General features: G+C 29.4%; 2 protein-coding genes across 2 annotated transcripts in view; one reads left to right on the top strand and one right to left on the bottom strand.

The window, feature by feature from the left end:
- LOC136076723 (usherin-like) overlaps window positions 1-23161 on the bottom strand; it is a 765758-nt gene that overhangs the window by 419892 nt on the left and 322705 nt on the right. The window lies entirely within an intron of this gene.
- On the top strand, window positions 11739-12182 carry LOC136075819 (uncharacterized). Its single transcript, XM_065789257.1, has one exon. The coding sequence runs from the start codon at window positions 11739-11741 to the stop codon at window positions 12180-12182; it is 444 nt and encodes a 147-aa protein (XP_065645329.1).

A 23161-nucleotide genomic window follows, 5' to 3' on the forward strand; every position in this document is an offset into this window, starting at 1 on the left:
TACGGAATTTTGTAATTTTGCTGATGACAACACTATTTATGCTTGTGATTAGGTTATTTTTCGTTTGTAAAAAGAAGCAACCATTACGATCAATTGGTTTCAGTTAAAACTCGATGGTTGATAACCCAGATAAGTTTTAATTACTTTTAATTGGCTTAAAAAACACAAAAAATTCATTGCTAAAAATAGGTAATATAAGGGTTTTTGCCTCCGATAATATAAAACTACTCGGGATAACAATTGATAAAGATCTAAAGTTTGGGGAACATATAAAACAGTTATACATTAAAGCTAATGGTAAAGTTTTTTATCCCGTAATAAATTTATTTTGCTGTTTAATGCTTTTACTTTGTCTAACTTTTCTTATTGTCCTCTAATTAGGATGTTTTGCTTAATAAAAAAGATGACTAGTTAAAAGAATGATAAAAGAGGTCTAAGTATAGTCAATAAAAGATTTTATTTCTCTCTGGACGAATTATTAAATTTTGATAATGGTCCAAGAATCCATCTAAGAAATTAGAGAATTCTAATGATGGAAACATTAAAGTCTATTAATTGTTTAAATCCAATATTTATGAAAAATCTTTTCACTATAAAAAAAAGTCTTACGTATAAACTCCGTTGAAACAAAAAACTCATTCTACTTCCTAAAGGCTCCATTTATAATGATTCATGTTGTACGTTATGTTGAGCCACCTCGCCTTGGAACACACTAAATAATGAGATTAGGTCAGCAAAAAGTCTTGAGGTGTTCAAAAAACATATCAAGAATTGGTATGGCAATAACTGCGTTTGCAAAATTTGTCGTTTTTAAAATTTTGTTATATTTTATTCCGATCTATATCTTTAGCTAAGATTGTATTATTATAAATATTTTTTTTTAATTTGAAACAGTTGTAAATTTTCATGACATTTATATGTGTGTGTGTGTGTGTGTGTGTGTGTGTGTGTGTGTGTGTGTGTGTGTGTGTGTGTGTGTGTGTACTGTCTACAAAGTTAAATGTGTTGATTTAAATTAGTTTTAGTGTTAACTAAAACTATCTAGTTAAAATTAAATTGAAATAAAGCTTTTAAATTAATTAAATAATATATATATATATTAGGGCTGCGGAAATTAACGATTAATTAATCGATTAATCTCTAATTTATTTAATCGATTAAAATTTCTTTAATTAGTAATATTTCGATTAATTTTTGCCGGTTTTCCGTTACTTGTTTTTTTTTTTTAATTTGCCGTACATATATATATATTTACAAGTTTCGTAATTTATAATAGTAATATTTACAATTTTCCTTAGTCAAAATATATAAACGAGATTATAATTATAATTAAAATAGTACAGACAGGACTTCAAGAAGATCGTACTGATCTTATCACGAAGCCCTTACAAGTGAATAATATATATTATGTTCAATATAGGTAATATATTATATATTAAGTACAACTAGTTGTATTAAAACTACTCGAATATTAAAGTTAACTTTAATATTCTTCAATTAGAATAAACTCAAGATTACCTGTTTCTCTTATATTATATTTATTAACGTTTTTTATAAAGAAATTATTTGTGAAGTGGTATGGTACTTGGCCTAATTTAAATTTTAGCATGAACAATATATTTTGATATCTGTTAATTTGATAAATGTTAAGCATAAAAATTTATAAAAAAAATATATCGTTTTCATATAAATCATTCGCAAAGAAGTTATTTTCAGTTTTAAAAGTTTTAAAAACGTCTAAACGCAACTTTTCAAAATCAATTGTTTCAAAGTCATTAGCCATGACAAAAAAGAGTATTAAATTTAGAATTTTTCAATAGAATTCGATAAATATAAAATTAATTTTGAAAGCGCGTATCTTGAAAATCTCGACTAAAAATTTTGTCATATTTTAAAATACTTACTGACCTGGGAACATTATCTTACATTTGTATATCCGTTTCTAAAGTAAACAAAGTTTGTTTTGCAAATATGGCTGCGGCAACTAATGAAAGCAGCGTTTCTGTCAAACATTTAACTGGAAAGTTAAGCAAACATTTTGTTTTCAAGTTGAATGCTGATGGTAAAGTAGACGAAGGTGACAAAATATACTGCGTTCACTGCAATAAACAGTTTGCTTTCCGTGGCTCAAACACATCGCTGACTTATCACCTTCAGCACAAGCATCCTCTGAAATATCAACAGGTTGTCGACAGTGAACGTAAGATGACCCCTCAGATAAAATCAATCACCAATTTATTTACGTGTCAGTCAAACAAGCCTGTCAGTGAAAAGGTCTCAGCCGACCTGAAGGTGGCAATAGCTCATTGGATTGCCAGTTCTGGACGTCCAACAGCAATTGTAGAAGATGCTGGACTAGAGGCGGTGCTTCGTATTGCCCTTCAAAACCAGACTTATACTTTGCCCAGTCGCCGTACAATCGACACTGTCATTGGAGAGATGTACAATGAGAAGTTGAATGAGAACAAGAAAGCTCTTGAATGCATTCATAGTATTGCTCTAACTACTGACTTTTGGACCTCCACCAACAATGAATCGTACTGTGGGATAACAGGTCATTGGATTGATTCTGAGTGGAAACTGACGTCTGTCGCTTTAGCTTGCATAAATGTTGAAGAAAGGCACACTGCTGATAATGTTGCCAGTTTCTATGAAGAGTTTGCCGCAACGTGGAACATTGCTAAAAAAATTAGCTGTATCGTAACGGACAGTGCACGAAATATGGTTGCTGCTATAGGACGGACGGATTACAGCCATATACCGTGTATTGCACACTGTCTTCAACTGAGCATACTAGTAGGTTTGAAACCAGCTGATTCATCTCCTATTCTGGCTAAATGTCGACACCTAGTTGGACATTTTAAGCGCAGTTCAAGGAATACATCAGAGCTAAAGGCCAGCCAAGCCAGTATCTCTAACAGGTCTGACGATGTGAAGTTTCACAAATTGCAGCAGGATGTAGCTACGCGGTGGAACAGTACCTACCTAATGTTAGCCAGATTGCTGGAAGTGAAAGATGCCATTAAGCAGTATCATATTGACCATCCCGAGAATTACACTGGAGATAAACTAAGGGAGCTGGACTGGGAGAAAATGTCAAAATTTGTCTCGGTATTGGGTCCACTTGCAGATGCTACTGAGTATATTGGTAGTGAACAGTATGCTACATGTTCGGCTGTACTTCCGTTAGAAGCATTTTTGCGCAGACTTCTGCGGGTTAATGATGACGATCCAGGGTATATAGCACGTTTCAAATCCGCAACACTAAATGACTTCTCAGGTCGCATTGAAAAAATTGATGCATTGCCAACGTTGCAAATGGTTGTGGCATTAGACCCACGTTACAAGAAACTCGGCTGTCTTTCAAGAGAGAAACGTGAAGCAGTTTGGACAATACTTTCTAATGCATTTCGGGTGTACTGTAACCAAAGACAGAGAGCTGAACGTGAAACTACTACCAGCACTGGCGAGGCATCAGAACCTGTGCGTAACAAACTGAAACTTACTCTGTTGGTCAGCGACTCGGAATCGCAATCCTCATCAGATGAATCACAAACAGTACATGGCTCACTGGCTGAGCTTACACGATATCAAGAAGAAGGTGTAATTCCAGAAACTGAGAATCCCCTCATGTGGTGGCAACTGAACAGGCATCGTTACCCTAACCTGAGCAGTTTTGTGCAGACAATTCTGTGTGTACCTGCCACTTCTGTTCCTTGTGAAAGACTGTTTAATTCGTCAGGGTACATTGTCAACAAACTGCGATCTTGTCTACTTCCAGAAAACGTTAACGTCCTCGTTTGTTTACGTGACTGGCTAAAGTGATGCCTACTTGTACTTGTCAATTAAACTGAATACAGTATAGCAGGCATTAAGTGTCTTGTTTGTTAACTGTACTATAGTGTAGTTAGTTAACGTTTACCGATAACAACTTCACCTCACCAGTGGTGAAAAGCAGGTTATTCTGTCGACTTCAGAATTAATCGAAATTAATCGATTAATCGATTAAAATTTTAGACGATTAATCGAACAAAAAAAAATTAATCAGTACCAGCCCTAATATATATATATATATATATATATATATATATATATATATATATATATATATATATATATATATATATATATATATATATATATATATATATATATATATATATATATATATATATATATATATATATATATATATTATATATATATATATATACAAAGCCGGATTTACAGCTTAAGGGGCCCAAGGCGGAAAAAAACCTGCCGCCCCATATTTAGAAATAGAATGTTAATTTAAAAAAATGTATTCTTAATTTAAAATAATTAAAGGTTTTATTTCAATTTTTCTTAAATGTTGTTTAAAATCTACATAATCTTTTTTCTGTATTTTTCATTAACGAACTCGTTATTCAATTAATCTATATTAATTGAACTCGTTAATCAATTAATCTATTTTAATTAAACATTTTTTGACAATAATGCAAAATTGTTTAACGTTTATTGTTAATTTTAATTTGGAAAATGACCTTTCTCCAGTGCAGTTGGATATCATGAAACATATGATAATCCTAAGAATAATTTCAGTATTTGGAAATGTAGGCTCTATTTATTTTCCCTTTATAAGTTTGAACAAAACTAAATAGGACAATTCAGAAACTTGATTATTAAAATGTTCTTTCAAATACAGGTGTAGATGTTTAATTTCTGCGTATAAATTATAATCAATGTCTTCTGTGTTGTCTTCCACCAGACGATTAACACAAGTCTTATCTTTATTGAATCTCGTGTCTAATAAATATACAAATTTGTCATTCAATTCCTGATAGCATTGAGCTTTTTTTTTTTAAATATCTACTAAGATTATTTATGGTTTTTAAAAAAATTCTTGACATGGACTTAATTGAGGTTCTTCTGATCAGTATTCACCTGAAAGCGCTTTCTTATTACGTCACTTTTGTAAATAATGTCTGGTAACAGTAATTTCGCATCTTGTACTATTAAATTGAATGAGTTAATTAATCCAAGAAGATAATCACTAAGAGATTATTAAACTTCAGCACATGCATCTAGAGTAATAATTGCACTATGCAATAATTTGGAAACAGCATTCATTCGTTGCAAAATTTTATCGCATATTATTTTTTGTAAAGTAAATTCAAAAGTTTCCATTTTCGATAGTAAATTTCCAGCCGCAGCTTTTGCTTTTGTTTCAAAACTTTCACTCTCATTGATTTTGACCAACCCTTCCATTAATTTATTGTAGTTCAGATGAATGGTTTTGACCAATTAAGCATGTGCGCTCCAATTTGACCAATTAAGCATGTGCACTGAGTATTCGATAGTGATTTAAATAAACTACATGCAAACTGTTCCAAAACTTCCATAACTTTGTAGAAGCAGAGAAAAAATTGAACAGTTCTTGAACAATACCAAAAAAATTGAAAAAAATTGACCTCGATGCAGTAAACTACAGCAGCCTCTCCAAGTTAAGAGAATGATTTGAACATGGCAAGAAATTTGACAGCTTAATGAACTTCAAAATTCTAGTTTTCATACCTTTATATTTTCCAGTCATATTGCTTAAGTTATCATAAGACTGGCTTCTGCAGTTGCTGATTTCCTTGTTCAGTTTTATGTCTAAAAATTCCACGGTTGCATTGGCTAACGTTTTGCCGGTGTGGTTATCAATGTGGATGAAGTTGACAAGTCTTTCACTTGGCCAATTAGAAATTTGATCAATGTACCACAAGATCACACATAGTTGATATTTTTGACTCACATCAGGTGTTGAATCTACTGATAATCCAAAATACTTAGATTTTAAAACATCGCCGTTGATTGATTGCAAAACTTTTCTTGCCATCAATATGATTAATTCATCACATGTATTCTTTGAGAGGAAGTTTGTTTTCCAGAACCGCTGTCACTATATATTTTTGAAGTTCCTGGCCAATAAAGGATCAAAATTTGCAATCAACTCAAGTAGATTAACAAAATTCCCGTTTCTTTCAGACCCAAATTTGAATTAAATTATTTTTTACACAATTACTTTCTAAATGAAAATGCACTTTCCAAAAATTGAAATTTAATTTTTTTTGCGATTCGATTTTTGGGCCCCTTTTTTTGCGGCGCCCTTTGACCATGGTCTATTAGGTCTGTCTATAAATCCTCTGGGGGGATTCTCCGCCTATCTGTATATTCTCTAAAGGCTCTGTATATATGTGTCTATATCTCTAATAAATTTTGAATTTAGTATAATCGGAATTACAAAAACTAAGCTGAAATTCACTGCAAGGTCTTCGCAAATAGCGGATGTGTCTATCTAACGGTTGATAGGAAGAAAAAAAAAAAAGAAAAGAAAAAAAGAAAGAAATTATTTGTATAAAAAGAATAAAACTTATCAAGAAGAAAAAGCATTTGCAAATTATATATAAAAGTCAAAAAGTTAATCGTTTGTTTAAAAAATTACATAAGTTATAAATTATTTAATTAATAAGTAACCAGTTAAATAAAGTGTTTATATTGAATGCGATGGATTATACTTGCTTACAGATAAAAAAAGAAAAAAGAAAAAACAACAAAAAAATTCGAATTTAGAAAAAGAACTTTTAATTATTTGCCATCCATCAGCGAGTCAAGTTAGATAACTAATAATTAAAGAAGTTTAAAATTTACGGTTATTTTTGAAGTAGTAATAACTTTTTTTTTTTAAATTTTTTTTTTTTTTTAGCTCATTCAATTTATTTTCTTTTTTACTTATCTATTATATTATATTATTGATTACATTATTACTAGCTACATAATTGTATATTTTATTATTAAGCGTTAGTCATATTTATAGTATTTATATTTTTATCATACATTACTACTACTACTTTTTTTATTACTGTCACTATTTTTATTATTATTGCTATTTTTGTGATCGTTGTTATTATAATTGTTGCTATTATTATCCGTTATTATTATTATATTGTTAATATTTTTATCATAAACTTCATCATCGTTATATTATCTGTTGTAATAATCTTACTAATATCAATATCTTTATTTATAATTATTTTATATCTTTATTAACCGTAACCCTAACCCTAAACAAATTTCTACTTATTATGTCTAAACTCTGCAAGATTTGTGATAAAATTATTCGTGCTAATCATCATTCACTTCAATGCAATCACTGCCTAAGTTCAATCCACAAGAAATGTAGTTTTGTAAATAATAATGATTTTAGTTTATTAAAAAACTCTTCCATGAATTATTGGCTCTGTATTAAATGTTGCAAAGTATTCTTCCTTCTAGTTCTATATCGGATAATGAACTTCATCTTCAAACTTCAATTGACAATATATTACATTTCAATGATCTGCCAAATGACCTTTCCCTCTTTCCTTGATCCCGAGAATCTGATACTTTTAATCAACTTAATAATTACTTTACTTATCAGCTAAATAACAATGACGATGATGATACGAACATAGTTGAGAATCCAATCAATTGTAAATACATTGATATTGAAAAATTTAACTCTTCAAACATCAATATTAATTGCTTTTCTCTATTCCATTTAAATATCGCTTCATTAGTTAAACATTTTGACGAATTAACTTGACTGTTATCTCTAATAAATTATGAATTTAGTATAATCGGAATTACAGAAACTAAGCTGAAATCTGATTTACTCTCAACAACTCCAATTAATCTTAGTGAATATGTTTATGAACATACTCCAACTAAAACTTTATTTGGAGGTGCTCTACTTTACATTTCTAATAAACTAGTTTATAAATCTAGAAATGACTTACTTATGTATAAACCCCATTTCTTAGAGTCTGTTATTGTTGAAATCATTTTCCCTAAAAAGTATAATATCATAGTAGGCTGTGCTTATCGCCATCCTAACATGGATATTAATGAATTTATTGTTTCATATCTTGCTATTCTATTTGAAAAACTTGCTGTTGAAAAAAATAAAACTATCTTTATAATGGGTGATTTTAATATCGATCTTATAAAAGCAAGCTTAGATAATTCAATCTCGGAGTATTTGAACACGATTGCTTCAAATAACTTTCTTCCTTTTATATCTTTACTAACAAGAATTACCAAACACTCAAGTACTTTAATTGATAATATATTTTCTAATTCAACTTCTAAAGATATTTTTTCCGGCAATCTAACTATTACAATATCGGATCATTTGCTACAGTTTCTAATTTATTCATCTTTTAAAAAAAGAATTATTAATTCTCAGAAAACCAATATTATTCTTCGAAACTTCAAAAAATTAATGCTTGAAAAAACTTACAAAACCTATAGAAATTTACTTGTAACACTTATTCGAAGAAGCAAAAAAAAACACTTTTCTCACTACTTTACTACCACTAGCAATAGTTTGAGAGCAACATGGAAGCGTATTAGAACTCTTTTAAATATACGTTCGAATGATATCTCATGTACATCTTGTATATCTTCAAACAACGCTATTATCAATGATCCAGTTAAAATCTCCGAAATTCTCAACTCCTTTTTTATTTCAATCCCTGAAGAACTGCAAAAAAATATTCATTAATCTCATACTGACTTCCATAAATATTTAAAAACATCAAACCCTGACTCTCTTTTCATTAAACCTACTGAAAAAAATGAAATAATATCAGTTATTCTTTCTCTAAATGATGGCAAGGCTTCTGGTCCAAACAGCATTCAAACCTTTATTCTAAAACTTCTTGCTAATAATATTTTCTCAGTACTTGCTAAACTATTTAATCTCTCATTCACTACTGGTATATTCCCTAATATTTTAAAAACTGCATCTGTTAAACCAATCCATAAGAAGGACTCAAAACTTGACTGCAATAACAAAATATAGACCAATATCATTATTATCAAATATCAGCAAAATTCTTGAATAATTAATGCAGTCTCGTATCTACCACTTTCTTGATAATTCTAAGTGTCTCAACGGTCGTCAGTTTGGATTTCGTTTAAAACACTCTACTTCCCATGCACTTATTAGCATTACTGAAATGATTCGTGGTGCGATTGATAGTGGTTCTTTTGCCTGTGGCGTCTTTATTGATCTCCAAAAAGCATTTGATACAGTTGACCATAAGATTTTAACTGAAAAATTGTACCACTATGGTATGCGGGGTATTGCTAATAGTTGGTTTTCATCCTATATTAACAATCGCACTCAATTTGTCTCGATTAATGGATTTCAATCGACACGTAAAGTTATTAAGTATGGTGTACCACAGGGTTCTGTTCTAGGACCTTTACTTTTTTAAATATACATTAACGATCTGCCTCACTCTATAAATAATTCGATTGTTCATCATTTCACTGACGACACTTCTATGCATTTTCTATGCATAAATAAATCACTCGCGCAGCTTTGTAAAAAAGTTAATTCAGATCTCCATCAGTTGTGTCATTGGTTAAATAGTAACTGTCTTTTCCTAAATATCAATAAAACTGAATTTATTATTTTTCACCCTCCAAAAAAAAAGATAATGTGAAAATTAGAAATAATGGTAAAAGACTTTTCCCATCTAGATATATAAAATACCTCGGAATATTTCTTGACAAAAACCGTTCATGGTACTATCAACTAATTGAATTAGATAAAAAACTCTCACGTGCCAATAATATGTTGTCATTAATACAACACTATGTTCCCCAACATGTTTTAAAATCAATTTACTGTTCCTTGTTCTTCTCACATCTAAGTTATTGTTGCACTGTTTGGGGTCAAAAAGGTAGTTTTCTATTTCATCGTAAAAACAGTTTTAAACGCACTTCCTTAAGAATTATGACATTTTCTCCCTTACGATCTAAAATCGAAAATAGGTTTTCTGAATTAAAAATTCTAAAATTTCAAGATCTTGTAAAGCTTTATAATTGTCTCTTTGTGATTGATTTTCTTCAAAATAAGCTACCAAATTCGTTCAATAATTTTTCTATTAAAACAAGTGACACACGCAAATATTACTCTCGAAATACTGAAAATTTTAACTTACACACTTCCTTTTTTAGCACTATCAAATATGGCAAGCTCTCTATTAAAAATCAATGTATTTCTCACTGAAACCAAATAATACCATTTATAAAAAAAATGATTTTAACTAAATATCCTTTTATTACTAACATTCTTCTTCTTAATCGAAACCAAATTAAGAAATTTATATTTGAGTATATAGTTAATGAATATTAATTTTATCTTTTATTTTTATTGCTTTTTTTATATTACTGTGTTTATAAAACTATTATTACTTTTATTTTATACTGTCTTTTTTAACTCTACTAATATTACTATTATCATAAATTTATCTTTGTTTTTTAAATCTTATTAATATTATTTATAATGATAGTGATAGTGATTCAATTGTAATAATAGTTTTTATGGTTGTTATCCTAATTTTTGTAATTGTTATGTTTATTTTATTAATTTCTGTCGTAGTTATAAACTTTACTATAATTATTTTTACCATTAGTTATAATTCTTTGTAAACTTATCATGATATAGTTACTATTTGTTTTTTTTATTCACATTATTATTAATATTATTATATTTATTATATTGTTATTGCAATTATTAATATCGTCTTTATTTATTGGTGCTTTTTTTTCCTTTCTTTCTTTCATTTTTTTTCTTATTTATAATTCTTTCTGTGTTTTACTTGTTTTGTTTTTTTTTTTGTTTCTTTCAGGTGTCACTCCATTGACTAGTTTTTAACTATATGAGTGACGCCTAACCTTATTTATGTGAGTTTAGAAATATTATTGTAAATTTTCATATTTTATGATCAAATAAATGGATTAATTGAAGTGTTGGCAAATGAAACTTACAATGGCAATTTTTCGTCTCATGTTTATTTGCTGTCATAGTACTACGATACAATAAAACAAGTACTCAATAAGCCTAAGACACTATAAAATGTCTTAGTCCAGCCATCCAAAATAAAGTGATTCAATATTTAAGCTGAAATTTAGAAAAAACATTATTATTGGAAATAAATTAATCTGCCATTTTTTCTATTATAGTTGACACAACTCAAGACGTATCTAGAAAAGAATAATTAAGTTTAATTTTTCGATACGTTTACATAATTCGCAAACAGGACACTCAACTTTGTCAAATAGAGACTAAAGAAACATTTTTGGGTTTTTATGAAATAAAGGATCATTTGGCAGTAGGTTAAACCAATCAATTGTTATTATTGCTTAAAATTAGAGGAGTAGGCTTAAAAAAGTGCCGGGGTCAAGGATATGACGGAGCTAATGTGAAGAGTGGCATTTATAACGCAGTTCTGAAAAAAAAAAATATATTCATTTATCTGCACAATATGTTCATTGTGCGAGTCAGAATTTAAACCTGGTTATAAATGACGCTGTTTCTGGTTGTAGAGAAGTAAGCATTTTTTTTATAATTTTACAAGAAGTTTACTCCTTTTTTGGCAACAGTATTAAAGATGGGATTTGTTATCAAATTTTAGCGGGGAGTCGGTAAGTAACTAATTAAACATTAAAAAAGCTAAACCCAACATGATGGTTGTCAAGACTTAATTCTTTATTAGCTATAAAGTTACGCTTTTAGATATAGTTATAAAACCAACATTTAAAGTTAAAAGGCAATCCAAATATGCGAGACATTTTGATAATTTAAGTGGAAGTAATTCAAACAAATTCGCTGAAAAAAGATTTCAAAAAATGTTTTTTATAGGACCATAGATATTGTTAAAATGCAAATAAGTGATAGATTTACTGGAATGGAAAAACTTTCAAACCTTTATAATTTTTTGCAACCTCAAAATTTAATAAAATTGTCTGAAGATAATTTAATTAAATCAACTAAATTATTGCAACATAGTTACCCAGATAGTTTGAAAGAATATTTTCTAACCCAATTAATTAATGCAATCACTTTTATCAAAAATGACATCACAGATGCTACTACATTAAAAGATTTAACTGACATACTGCTCATCAAATACAGTTTTATGAAGTGCGAATTTTCAGATGTAGACACAGCAATATTGCTATATATGACAATACCTGCGGCAGTTGCAAGTGCTGAAAGATCTTTCAGCAAATTAAAGATTATCAAATCATATTTAAGAAATAGCATGTCTCAGGAATGTCTCAAACATTGTGCAATTTCGGCAAAAGAGAACGAAAAAGCATAAACATTAGAGTTAGATAAAGTAATTGCGGAATTTGCGAATAAGAAGAAAAGTTTAAAGTAGTTCAACAAATACAATGTTTCTTAGAATATTCTTCAATTGTTTTGTTCTTTTCTTGATAGCATTCTAAGAATTACAGTCTTGAGATTGTATAGCTATTATGAAAATAAAAATTCTGCCATAGGCATAAGTGAGGTAAAGTTAGTTTTTGCTATTAAGTGTGCATCTCTTAAACATAATTTTAATGTTCGTTCTTTTTTATAATTATTTTGAGAAAGATTCTAGATTATTTTTCAAACTCATAAAATAAATATTTTTTATATACTTAATCGTGTTATATTAACTCAATATAAAAAGCAAATATTGGATATTTCATTTGCAAATATATCTTGAAAAAATTTAAAGTGGTTCAAATTTATAGTTACACCACTGTATAAAATGTTTCGTTGATGTTATTTGCATTGTCATTAAAATCAATATGTTTTATATATATTCCCATTGAGTAAAGATCTTTAAATAGTTCAAGATTTTTTGTTTGAAAATACGTTTTTTTACAATTATTGGGGTGTTAACCCTTTAACAGTCCGCGCGTTTTCTAAAAAACGGTCGCTATAAGTTTGGCGTTTTTTTTTGAAGTGGTCTCTAAATGTCCCGGCTTTTTTAAAACTTCATTTTTTTACTTTTAAATTGAAAAATTTTTTTACTGTTTTAACACTATTAAACACTAAAAAACACTATTATTTATGTATAAGAATTTATAACCATACTATAATAATAGAAAATTTTTATAAAAAATAAGTTTTAATATTCAGTCTTTGTGTGAAAAGTCAAAAAACATGGAGCTGCACAAAGTCCTACATCACATTCTACGCATTCATATCTAGAACCTTTTCTTATTTTGTGTTTGTAACATACCACACACCTTCTCTGAGCATTAATATTTTTTTCAGACGCTGGCACATATGATGGAAAATGTCGGTCAATTAATCGTAAGGGTTTGTTTGCTACCAATCTAGAGTGAGATTTTTTTGGCTGTTGGCCATATTGTTGAATAATTGATGTAATTAACATTGTTCTAAAGTTTAAAGGTGTCATATTACAACTCATTTTTTTACAAATTATTTGTGTATTAAATGCTGCTTGATTAATTAAATGAGTAAACACTTTCTTGTACCACTTTTTTGCCCTTTTTCTTTCAACTTCGTATGATGTCATCATTTGGTCACTTCATCTACGACTCCCATATTTTGATTATAATCATCAATAACTAAAGGAACTAACTTTTCTTTCCCAGCTCTTAAAATATTTTTAGCCCCATCAATAGTGCAAGTTGACATGGTATAAACATCTTTTTTATCTTTCCAATGTGTTATCATGATATTTGTTTTATCTTTGTAAAGAACTTTGCATTCAATCTTTTTTTAACTTTTCATGGATAGAAATAGATAAATCTTTTCTGTTTTTTCGAAGTGTTTCTATGGTATCTGTAGATCTTAGCAATAATACTGATGAAAGCTCATAGGATAGCGCATTATGAAAAAGTTTTTATACCAAATCTGGCACTTTTGCTTCGAATACACTGTTTCCAAGAAAGTCTACCTTTCCACAATAAAAGTGACTCATCAATTGATATATTTTGTGTAGGTGTATACACCTCTTGGAATTTTTTTAAAATAATCCCATACTGTGCTTATTTTGGATAAAAGAGGATATTTATTTGGTAATGTGGTAGAATCAACAAAATGAATAAACTTATCGTTTAATTTGAACTTGCTATAGGATAACAACCACTTAGTACCAGCACTTGCAAACAATGGATTTGTGGTGTAATACATTTCACACGTGGGCTTCCAAAGTACTCCTTGATATAAAAAAATTGCAATATATTGCCTGACCTCTGAAACTGTCACAGGCAACCAACGCCTCATTCTGGATTTAACTGATAATTCTTTTTTATTTATAGTGTGGGAAGCATATCGATTAGTTTCATTAACAATAAACTCACAAATTTCATCTGAATTTGAATTTGAATTTGATTTTATTTAGAATCAATAAATTTACAATCATTAATAATTTTTTTTTTTTTATGTTTTTACAAATTCAATAATACTGTAAATTAGTCAATCATTAATTATAAAGTATATTGACGAAGAGATGCAACACCAGGCATCTCTATACTAACTAATGTGTAGGGCTAATTGTCAACGAGACAAGATGCCCATCATGATAGGAAACTTTTGAATAAGTTGTCTGAGTGAGTGTCAATTGCTTCCTGTGGTAGCATATTCCAGGACGGTGTGACACGATTAGTAAAAAAGTGATGTCGCTCTTCGCAATCGCTGACAATTTGTCTGTGTAGCTGTTTATTGTGACTCTTCCTGCAATATACGTTGTTAGAGATCCTTTGAGGAACAAAAAAGTTAACATCATCAATTTTATTTTTAATTTTAAACTGTTCAATAAGATCTCCTCTAGCTCTTCTCTCTTCCAGTGTTGTCACTCTAAATATATTTAAGCGTTGCTCATATGGGAGATGTTTGATTGAGGAAACTTTTGTCGCTCTGCGCTGAACTCTTTCAAGCATATTGATATCCTTTTTTAGGTGAGGAGACCATGCTTGAATAGCGAATTCCAGGTGTGGGCGCACATATGTGATGTAAAGCGTTCGCCAAAGATAAATGCTTCTGCTTCGGAATACTTCTTTTAGTAGGCCCAATTTGTAATAGGCTACTGAGACTGCAGACTCTACCTGGGCACGGACTTTGAAGTCATTTGATATTAGAATACCTAGATCTCGTTCAGTTTCAGTTTCCTCCAGGTTTCGACGAGTGCCTTCTGTGTTACCTCGACCGACATGCATTGTTTTTCATTTTTCCACATTAAAGAACATCAACCATTTGTGAGACCATTTTATGGCTTGCTCAATGTCTGATTGTAAAGCTAGCATATCTTCATTCGATTTTATCATGTTCATAATTTTACTATCATCTGCGTAGAGCTTGAACTGGCTGGTAATGTTGTCCGGCAGATCATTTATAAATAGTACAAAAAGGAGAGGGCCGAGGATACTTCCTTGAGGGACGCCACTTGTAACTTTTTTCCAATCTGATGTGAATATTTTAGCAGTTGAGTGAGTATCAATGACAACACGCTGTTGTCTACTGTTAAGCCAAGCATTTATCCACATTAGTGCTTTCCCGCTGATGCCATATGCTTTCAATTTGCTCAATAGGCGATTATGTGGGACATTATCAAATGCTTTTGCAAAATCAGTGTAAATCATATCGACTGGATACTTCTTGTGTGCAGCTTTTGTGAGGAAGTCGCGAGTTTCGAGGAGATTAGTCAAACAGCTTTTTCTTTGAACAAATCCGTGTTGTGCTATGCTTATTAAACGGTTTAAGTTACAGTGTAGCATTATTTTTTCATGTAATATACTCTCGAATATTTTGCATGGTATGGATGTGAGAGAAACTGGTCTATAATTTGATGCTCTTAGTTTGCTTCCTTTCTTGAAAATGGGCGTGACGTTAGATTTTTTCCACAGGTCTGGTATAGTGCTGGTTGAGAAAGATTTCTTGAAAACTAATGTTAGTGGCAATGCGAAAGCTTCTGCGCAGTGTTTGAGTACACGAGGGTGAATGTTATCAGCACCAAGAGATTTAGATTCGTCTAGGTTTGCGAGTCGAGCACGGATATCGTTGATTGAAAAGATATTCTGGTCTAATATACACTTTTTGTCAGTTCGGGGTTCTAATTCCGGCACAGGTCCGTCTGGCTCGTTGACAAATACTGATTGGAAATAATTGTTCAGGGTTGTGCAAATAATTTGAAGATCTGTTGAAATTGTTCCATCAATTGTTTTTATGGAGTTGAATACATATTTTGAGTTGGTTTTGTTTTTGATATGAGCGTGTAGCTTTTTAGGGTCGTTTTTATATAAATTAGCTAGGTTCTCTTCATATTTTAACACTGCTAATCTCAAAGTTTTGGTTACATTTCTGCATGCTTCTTTGTGCTTGTCTTTGAGCTCTCTATGTGTATGGCGACCAGAGGCAATATATTTATTCCAAAGTTCTTGTTTTGTTCTAATAGCTTTTAAAACTTCGTCTGTTATCCATGGTTCGTTAATTACGTCAATTAGCAAGCTAGAAAAATTTAAATATACTAAGAAATGTATTGTAATTTAGAACAAAATTAACAATTAATAAAATAAAATAAAAGTTAGGAAGATGTTTCACAAATCACAATATAGTAGATAAACAAAATAAAACCAAAAATATTCAAATATATTATAGCAGTCAAATATAATATAGCAGTCAATATAATATAGCAGTCAAAAATATGTACAATTCCGAGTAATTATAAACAAGGAAAAAGGACGATCTTCGAAAAATATATGTATGTGCAAAAAACTTTATAAATTATTGTATAATTATTACAAAATAAGACCTTAACAAAATAAAACCTTAATTAACTAGGAAAAAAAAAAAAAAGACTCAAACAAAAACAAAAACTTAAAACAATATACTAAAAAGAGATAGTACAATAACTTAGGAAAACAAATATATATTAATTACTAGATTTAAGTTAATATAAAAAACCTTAACAAAATAAAACCTTAATTAACTAGGAAAAATTAGACTGAAAGAAAACTTTACAATATATTTAAAAGAGAGTATAATAATCTAGGAAAACAAATATATATTAAATACTAGATTTAAAAGTTAAATCTTACGCAGAAAAAACACGTCTTATCACTTTTGAAGCGGAAGTCCAAAAAGTAAAGTAAAGTCTGTAAAGTAAAGCTCAAACAAATAAAGAGGATCATTTTTGACTATATCTTGATTGCACCCAGAAATTCCGGTAAATTCAAAGGGGTGAACTCTATTATTTGAAGGTTCAGATTTCCAAATCGGTATGTATGAGCCAGGAAATACATTTAAGGAATTGTCACTAGAACTAAGAGCATCGACCAATGCAGGCATTTCTTCTTCTAAACTTAACTCTAATATCTCTGGTTCGGAATTTTCTTTATCAGATAAACTATACTCTACTTCTGAAACCTCACTCAACTCCTCGTTTTTATCGAATATATAATTTTCTATTTCCTCGTGAGTAAATATTCGCTTTTTCGTTAATAATGCTTGCACTGAAAAAACTTGCTTGTCTGCCATATTTAAAATAAAAGTGAACACGAACAAATTATTGAATAAAGAGCTTATTAATTATGCAGTAATAAATTTTGTGACGATTAAAAGTATAATTTCTCATAAAAAGAAAGAAATTATGAGGAGATACTAAAACGTAATATAACGGCATGGACATTTAGGAACCACTTTTAGTTTGCGTAATATTACGGCATGGACATTTAGAAACCACTTTGGACTTCTTTATTGCCATTGAAGACGTTTAAATTATTTCTCATATTACAAATGAAATTTTCATGAACATAAAATTACAAGTTCTCCACCCCGTTTATTAGTTTTTCTTTCTTGTGAGATAATTTTAAAATAAGAAATATTAAAAATATTGTCAAAATTGTTTAATGTAACTCATGTTTTAGTTAGACAAATAATATTAAAAAGATATTTTGTTTCTTCTAAAAAATATTAAAGTTTTTCAAAATTCCGATTTAAACTTCATATATTGACGTGAACTCTAACTCGATTTAAACTTTTATTTGAATTTTGAAAAAGAAAACCTTTTAATTCTTTAGGATAAAAATAAGCACAATCCGTAAATGTATCAAAAAAAAAATTATTATCTGGATCTACGTTTTCATCAGAGGAAAAGCGCTATGCTTCGAAAAAATTAAAAGTAATGGATTCAGAATCATTCAATAAAGCCATGGTTGTTAAAATTAAGTTAGGTAAGGTTTCTTTTTAAGAATGCGTATTTGGATTATTTGTTTAGAGCGTTTTTAAAAATATTATTTGTAAAATTAATAATTTTATCGTTACGAACCAAAACATTCTCAGAAAATGTTGAAACAACCATCTTATTCGGTTTGGGCGTAAACTTTATATAATCATAACCTTTCAATTTTGAATTTTAAAACCTGTTAACTTAAATTTAGTGTAAGAAAAAAAAATAAAAGTTATTAATTTGACGCCCTCACATTTGGGGTAGAGATGGGAAACTTTTTAAGGATTATTTTTTCTAGGCTCCAATCACCACAAGTTTTATTTCGTAATCTACGTATAAATCATTGCTTAGCTACAGCTCGGATTATATATATAATACACAGTGGCGTAGTGAAGTATTTTTAGCCAGTAGGCATACTGGTCTAGGTGCCCAATTTCTGTTTCTCTGGAACAATAACTTTTACTAGAAAAACAGCATCAAAAGCTCTTAAAATACATCATGAGGCTCCTAAACTACTTTGCCCTAGGCCTAATTGCTTGAGGAACAGTAAATGTAGCTTACAGTGGCCTTGCTGTAGTAAGGCCACTGATATTACGCGCAGATACGGTAGTGGTGTAGTGGTAAAGCGTTCGCTTCATATGCGAGATGTTCCGAATTTGATCCCGACCACTTCCCCGGTAGTGCTGCACTCAACTTGTTTCTCCGCGCAGCGGCTTTGTTCGTCAAGGTTCTTGTTTTAGAGTTATAGAGTTGAGAGAGGGTTATAACCTCTATTAAGTAGCCTCCACATATGTAGTGGCCTTCTCGGCCTTAAGGAGATAAATAACAAAAAAAATAATAATAATAATAATAAATAAAAGATAAAGATCTCTACATAAATAGTTCCGCATTTTTCACGCCCATAAAATACCGTAGCTCTTAAAGCCAGTGCCGGATTAAGACTTGTAAGGTCTGAGGATAATTTTATCTAATCTGATAAAATATCTCTCACCTTTTAAATGCAGTTAAATGCATTTGCGTTTATTTTCAAAGAAGTTTATTATAATAAATAGACAATTATATTAAATAAACTATAAGTTGGACATATAAAAAAAGTTAAACCAATGTATTGTTGTATTATTGTTAACATTACTCATTTATTATTATTGACATTTTTATTTTTAATATTATTATATTTTTTTTTAATTAAAACTAATTTTGATGATATATTAATATATATATATATATATATATATATATATATATATATATATATATATATATATATATATATATATATAAATATATATATATATATATATATACATATTTATATATATATATATATATGCATATATATATATATATATATATATATATGCATATATATATATATATATATATATATATATATATATATATATATATATATATATATATGTATATATATATATATATATATATATATATATATATATATATATATATATATATATATATATATATATATGTATGTATATATATATATATATATTATTATTATTTATTCACTTTTACTTTTACCCAATTTATTTATGATATTACGTATTAAACGATATCTCTGTTAATTTAAGAACATTTAGAACTCTATTTTGTTGAATACATTTTAATGTTGTTTAAAAATATATATATATATATATATATATATATATATATATATATATATATATATATATATATATATATTTAAGGAATATATTTTCGCCGTTTAATAAATATAATATCTTCTGTAAATTTACAACTAAGTTAATGGCCGGAGCAAAAAGAAGGCATTGATTTGCCTTATTGCCGAGCACCGTATTACAATTTAAAATTTTTACAAAGTTGTTTTAAGGATATATAGTATAAAATAAAAATTGAATGAATGTTTACAAAAAATATATAAAAAATAAAATAAGATGTTGTTTAATACGTAATATCATAAATAAATTGGGTAAAAGTAAAATTGAATATATAATAATAATAATAATAACAATAATAATAATAATAATAATAACAATAATAACAATAATAATAATAATAATAATTATAATAATAATAATAATAAAAATAATAATATATATATATATATATATATATATATATATATATATATATATATATATATATATATATAAATAGGGGAGAGTGGGGAGTATATAATAATATTAATAATATAAATATATATATATATATATATATATATATATATATATATATATATATATATATATATATATATATATATATATATATATAAGGGAGAGTGGAGAGAAGTGGGACACCTAAATTTTTTTTTGGGTATTTGCAATATAATTTATATTTAATGTATGAACTGAAACAAACAAGTTTTTACAAATAAACCTTCTTTTAAGGCACTGATTCGATTCCCTTAGGTTGCTAGCCAATTATATCTAAATATACAAGTTTTTGCTTTCAGAAAAATCGTGCGATTGGGGTAAAGTGGGACAAGTGTGAGTAGAAGTGGAAAAAAAAAATTTAAAACAATACTTTAACATAAATTATTAAATAGAAACTGATAAAATCATAAAATCACCTGATCAACATAAAAATGTTCAACAGTTTTCACCAATCCAAATAAACAAATGGCGGCGGAAAGAAGCGGGGCATAAACGTTTCTATTTTCTGTCCCTCTTCACTCCAATGTAAACACTTTATAAAGGTACTTTTCAAAATTATGGCTTCTAGCGCACGCAGGAAGAAAAAGAAATTTCTGCTAAGTAGAGGGATGAAATTTAAATGCTTACATTAAATAACAGTATTTGGGAAACACTCCTAATTAGAAATTTCAGGTTGTCCCTTTTCTCCCGGGTCCCACTTCTCCGTATTCTCCCCTTTATATATATATATATATATATATATATATATATATAAATATATAAATATATATATATATATATATATATATATAAATATATATATATATATATATATATATATATATATATATATATATATATATATATATATATATATATATATAAAGTATCGGACAAAACGAGTGCAACCAAATAACGCTAATTTAGTTTCTTTTTTATAAAAGTGCTGCATTTTTTCACTTTAGATAAATAACTATGTAACTGTTTAGAGACAAAGTTTTTCAAGTTTTATTCATCACAAAGTTCATTAATTGTAGACAAAAATTAATAAATTAATCAAAAGTATTAAAAAAAGTTGATTTCCTTCTCGACAAAACAAGTGCAACTCGACAAAATGTTGACCAAGCTGTATTTCGCTATCAATAAATCGTGGCGAATCCTTTGTTTTCGATCACAGCCTTGCATCTTCGAGGCATACATTCGATCAGGTGATCAATGAAACTTTGTGAAATTGCTGCCCAGGCCTTTTGAATTTATTCAAACAGTTGATCCTTATTACGAACACCTTCACGATTAATTCTGCGGTTGACGATCTCCCACAGGTTCTCAATAGGGTTGAGATCCGGAGATTGAGGCGGCCAATCCATGATCGATAGGTGGTTGTCTTAAAACCACTTCTTGACTACTTTTGCAGTGTGTTTCGGATCGTTGTCTTGCTGAGAAATTTTATTGGCATATTCCATTCAGCATGAGGTAACATAACATCCTCAGGATATTTTGAAACGGTATACATGACAATACATGAAACGGTCCATTATTCCATCGTTTCAATGTATTAGACCTAGACCGTTAGGAGAAAAACACCTCCAGACCATTACATTGCCTCCACCATGCTTCACGGTCTAATGGCAGTAACGTAAATCGAGGCGTTTTCGGACCGGTCGACGTACACAGCAAATGCCATCGTTCCAATGATGTTGAACTTCGATTCATCACTGAACAGGACAGTTCGCCATTTCTGCACATTCCAGTCAATATGAGATGTAGCAAACAGAAGTCTTTTCTTCTGGTTTTTTATTGAAATCAGCGGTTTCTTTGTAGGGCGTCGAGAAAACAATCCGGCTTTAACAGCAAGTCGACTGATTGTTCGGTCCGATACAGGCAGCTCTAATTGCTTTTATATCTCGACTGATGATTTCAATGGATCCTTCTTGATGGATCTGACGATCATAGAATCCTCTCTAGAAGTGGTGGAACGCGGTCTTCCACCTATGTTATCTGCTGCCAACTTCCCCGTAGAACGATATTTGGAATATAGTCTTGATACGTTCATTTTTCACGCGATATTTATCACAAATACTTTTTTGTGACATTCCACTTACGTAATCGCCAATAATTTTCTTTCTTAGTTCCAATCCCAGACTGTCGGGAGCCATTTTTGCACTTGAAGTCATAAAAATAATAAAAATAGATAATCACGCTTCTCAAGGCTTACCGTGTTACATTTACCTTGTGATGATACAATAATGCACTGTGGAACACAACGTCTTGGTTGGATGTGGACTGTATTGATGTAATGAAACACTTGTTGTATTTCACTTCTTGTATTGATGTTCTTCAATAAAACACTTTGATAAAACTCACTTCGATAAACTGTCTTGATAATACTGACTGATTGGCTTCACTTTATTGACTGATTTACATGTCGATTTACATGTCTCTTATATAATAAAATGAACCTGTGTGAACCTGTTTTGGAAGATTCTAGATGCTTCTTTTCGATGCTTCTGGAAGCTTCTTGATTCGTCTGGATACTTCTGAATGTTTCTTGATATTTCTTTATGCTACTGGATGCTTCCAGATGCTTCTTCTCGAAACTTCTTGAAGCTTCTGCATGCTTCTGGAAATTTCTGGATACTTCCTATAATTATTTAAAAACTTCCGTGACATTACACGGACCAGACTTAAGAAAATCAAACAATCCAAAAAAGTTGCACTTGTTTTGTCCGCTGCAAAATAGAACTTGTCAAGGAAATTCTGCCTGTGTGCTGTCACCTGTCAGCTAATTGCTCATGGCATGGCATGCTATGACTCCAGACTCCTGAACTGTTTGCTGTGGTAGTATAGTTCGTTTCATTTTTAAGACATGTAAAATTAGGAACACTTTTTAGCATTGCTTGATGTTGCTTGCAAATGTTTTGTCCAATACTTTATATATATATATATATATATATATATATATAGTTATATATATATTTATATATATATATATATATA

Source organism: Hydra vulgaris, chromosome 02 (assembly GCF_038396675.1).
Source record: "Hydra vulgaris chromosome 02, alternate assembly HydraT2T_AEP".
Classification (NCBI taxonomy): Eukaryota; Metazoa; Cnidaria; class Hydrozoa; order Anthoathecata; family Hydridae; genus Hydra; species Hydra vulgaris.

Bases quoted from the DNA above. Each gene is read 5' to 3' on its own strand.
- LOC136075819 (XM_065789257.1), top strand. From the start codon at position 11,739: ATGCAAATAAGTGATAGATTTACTGGAATGGAAAAACTTTCAAACCTT.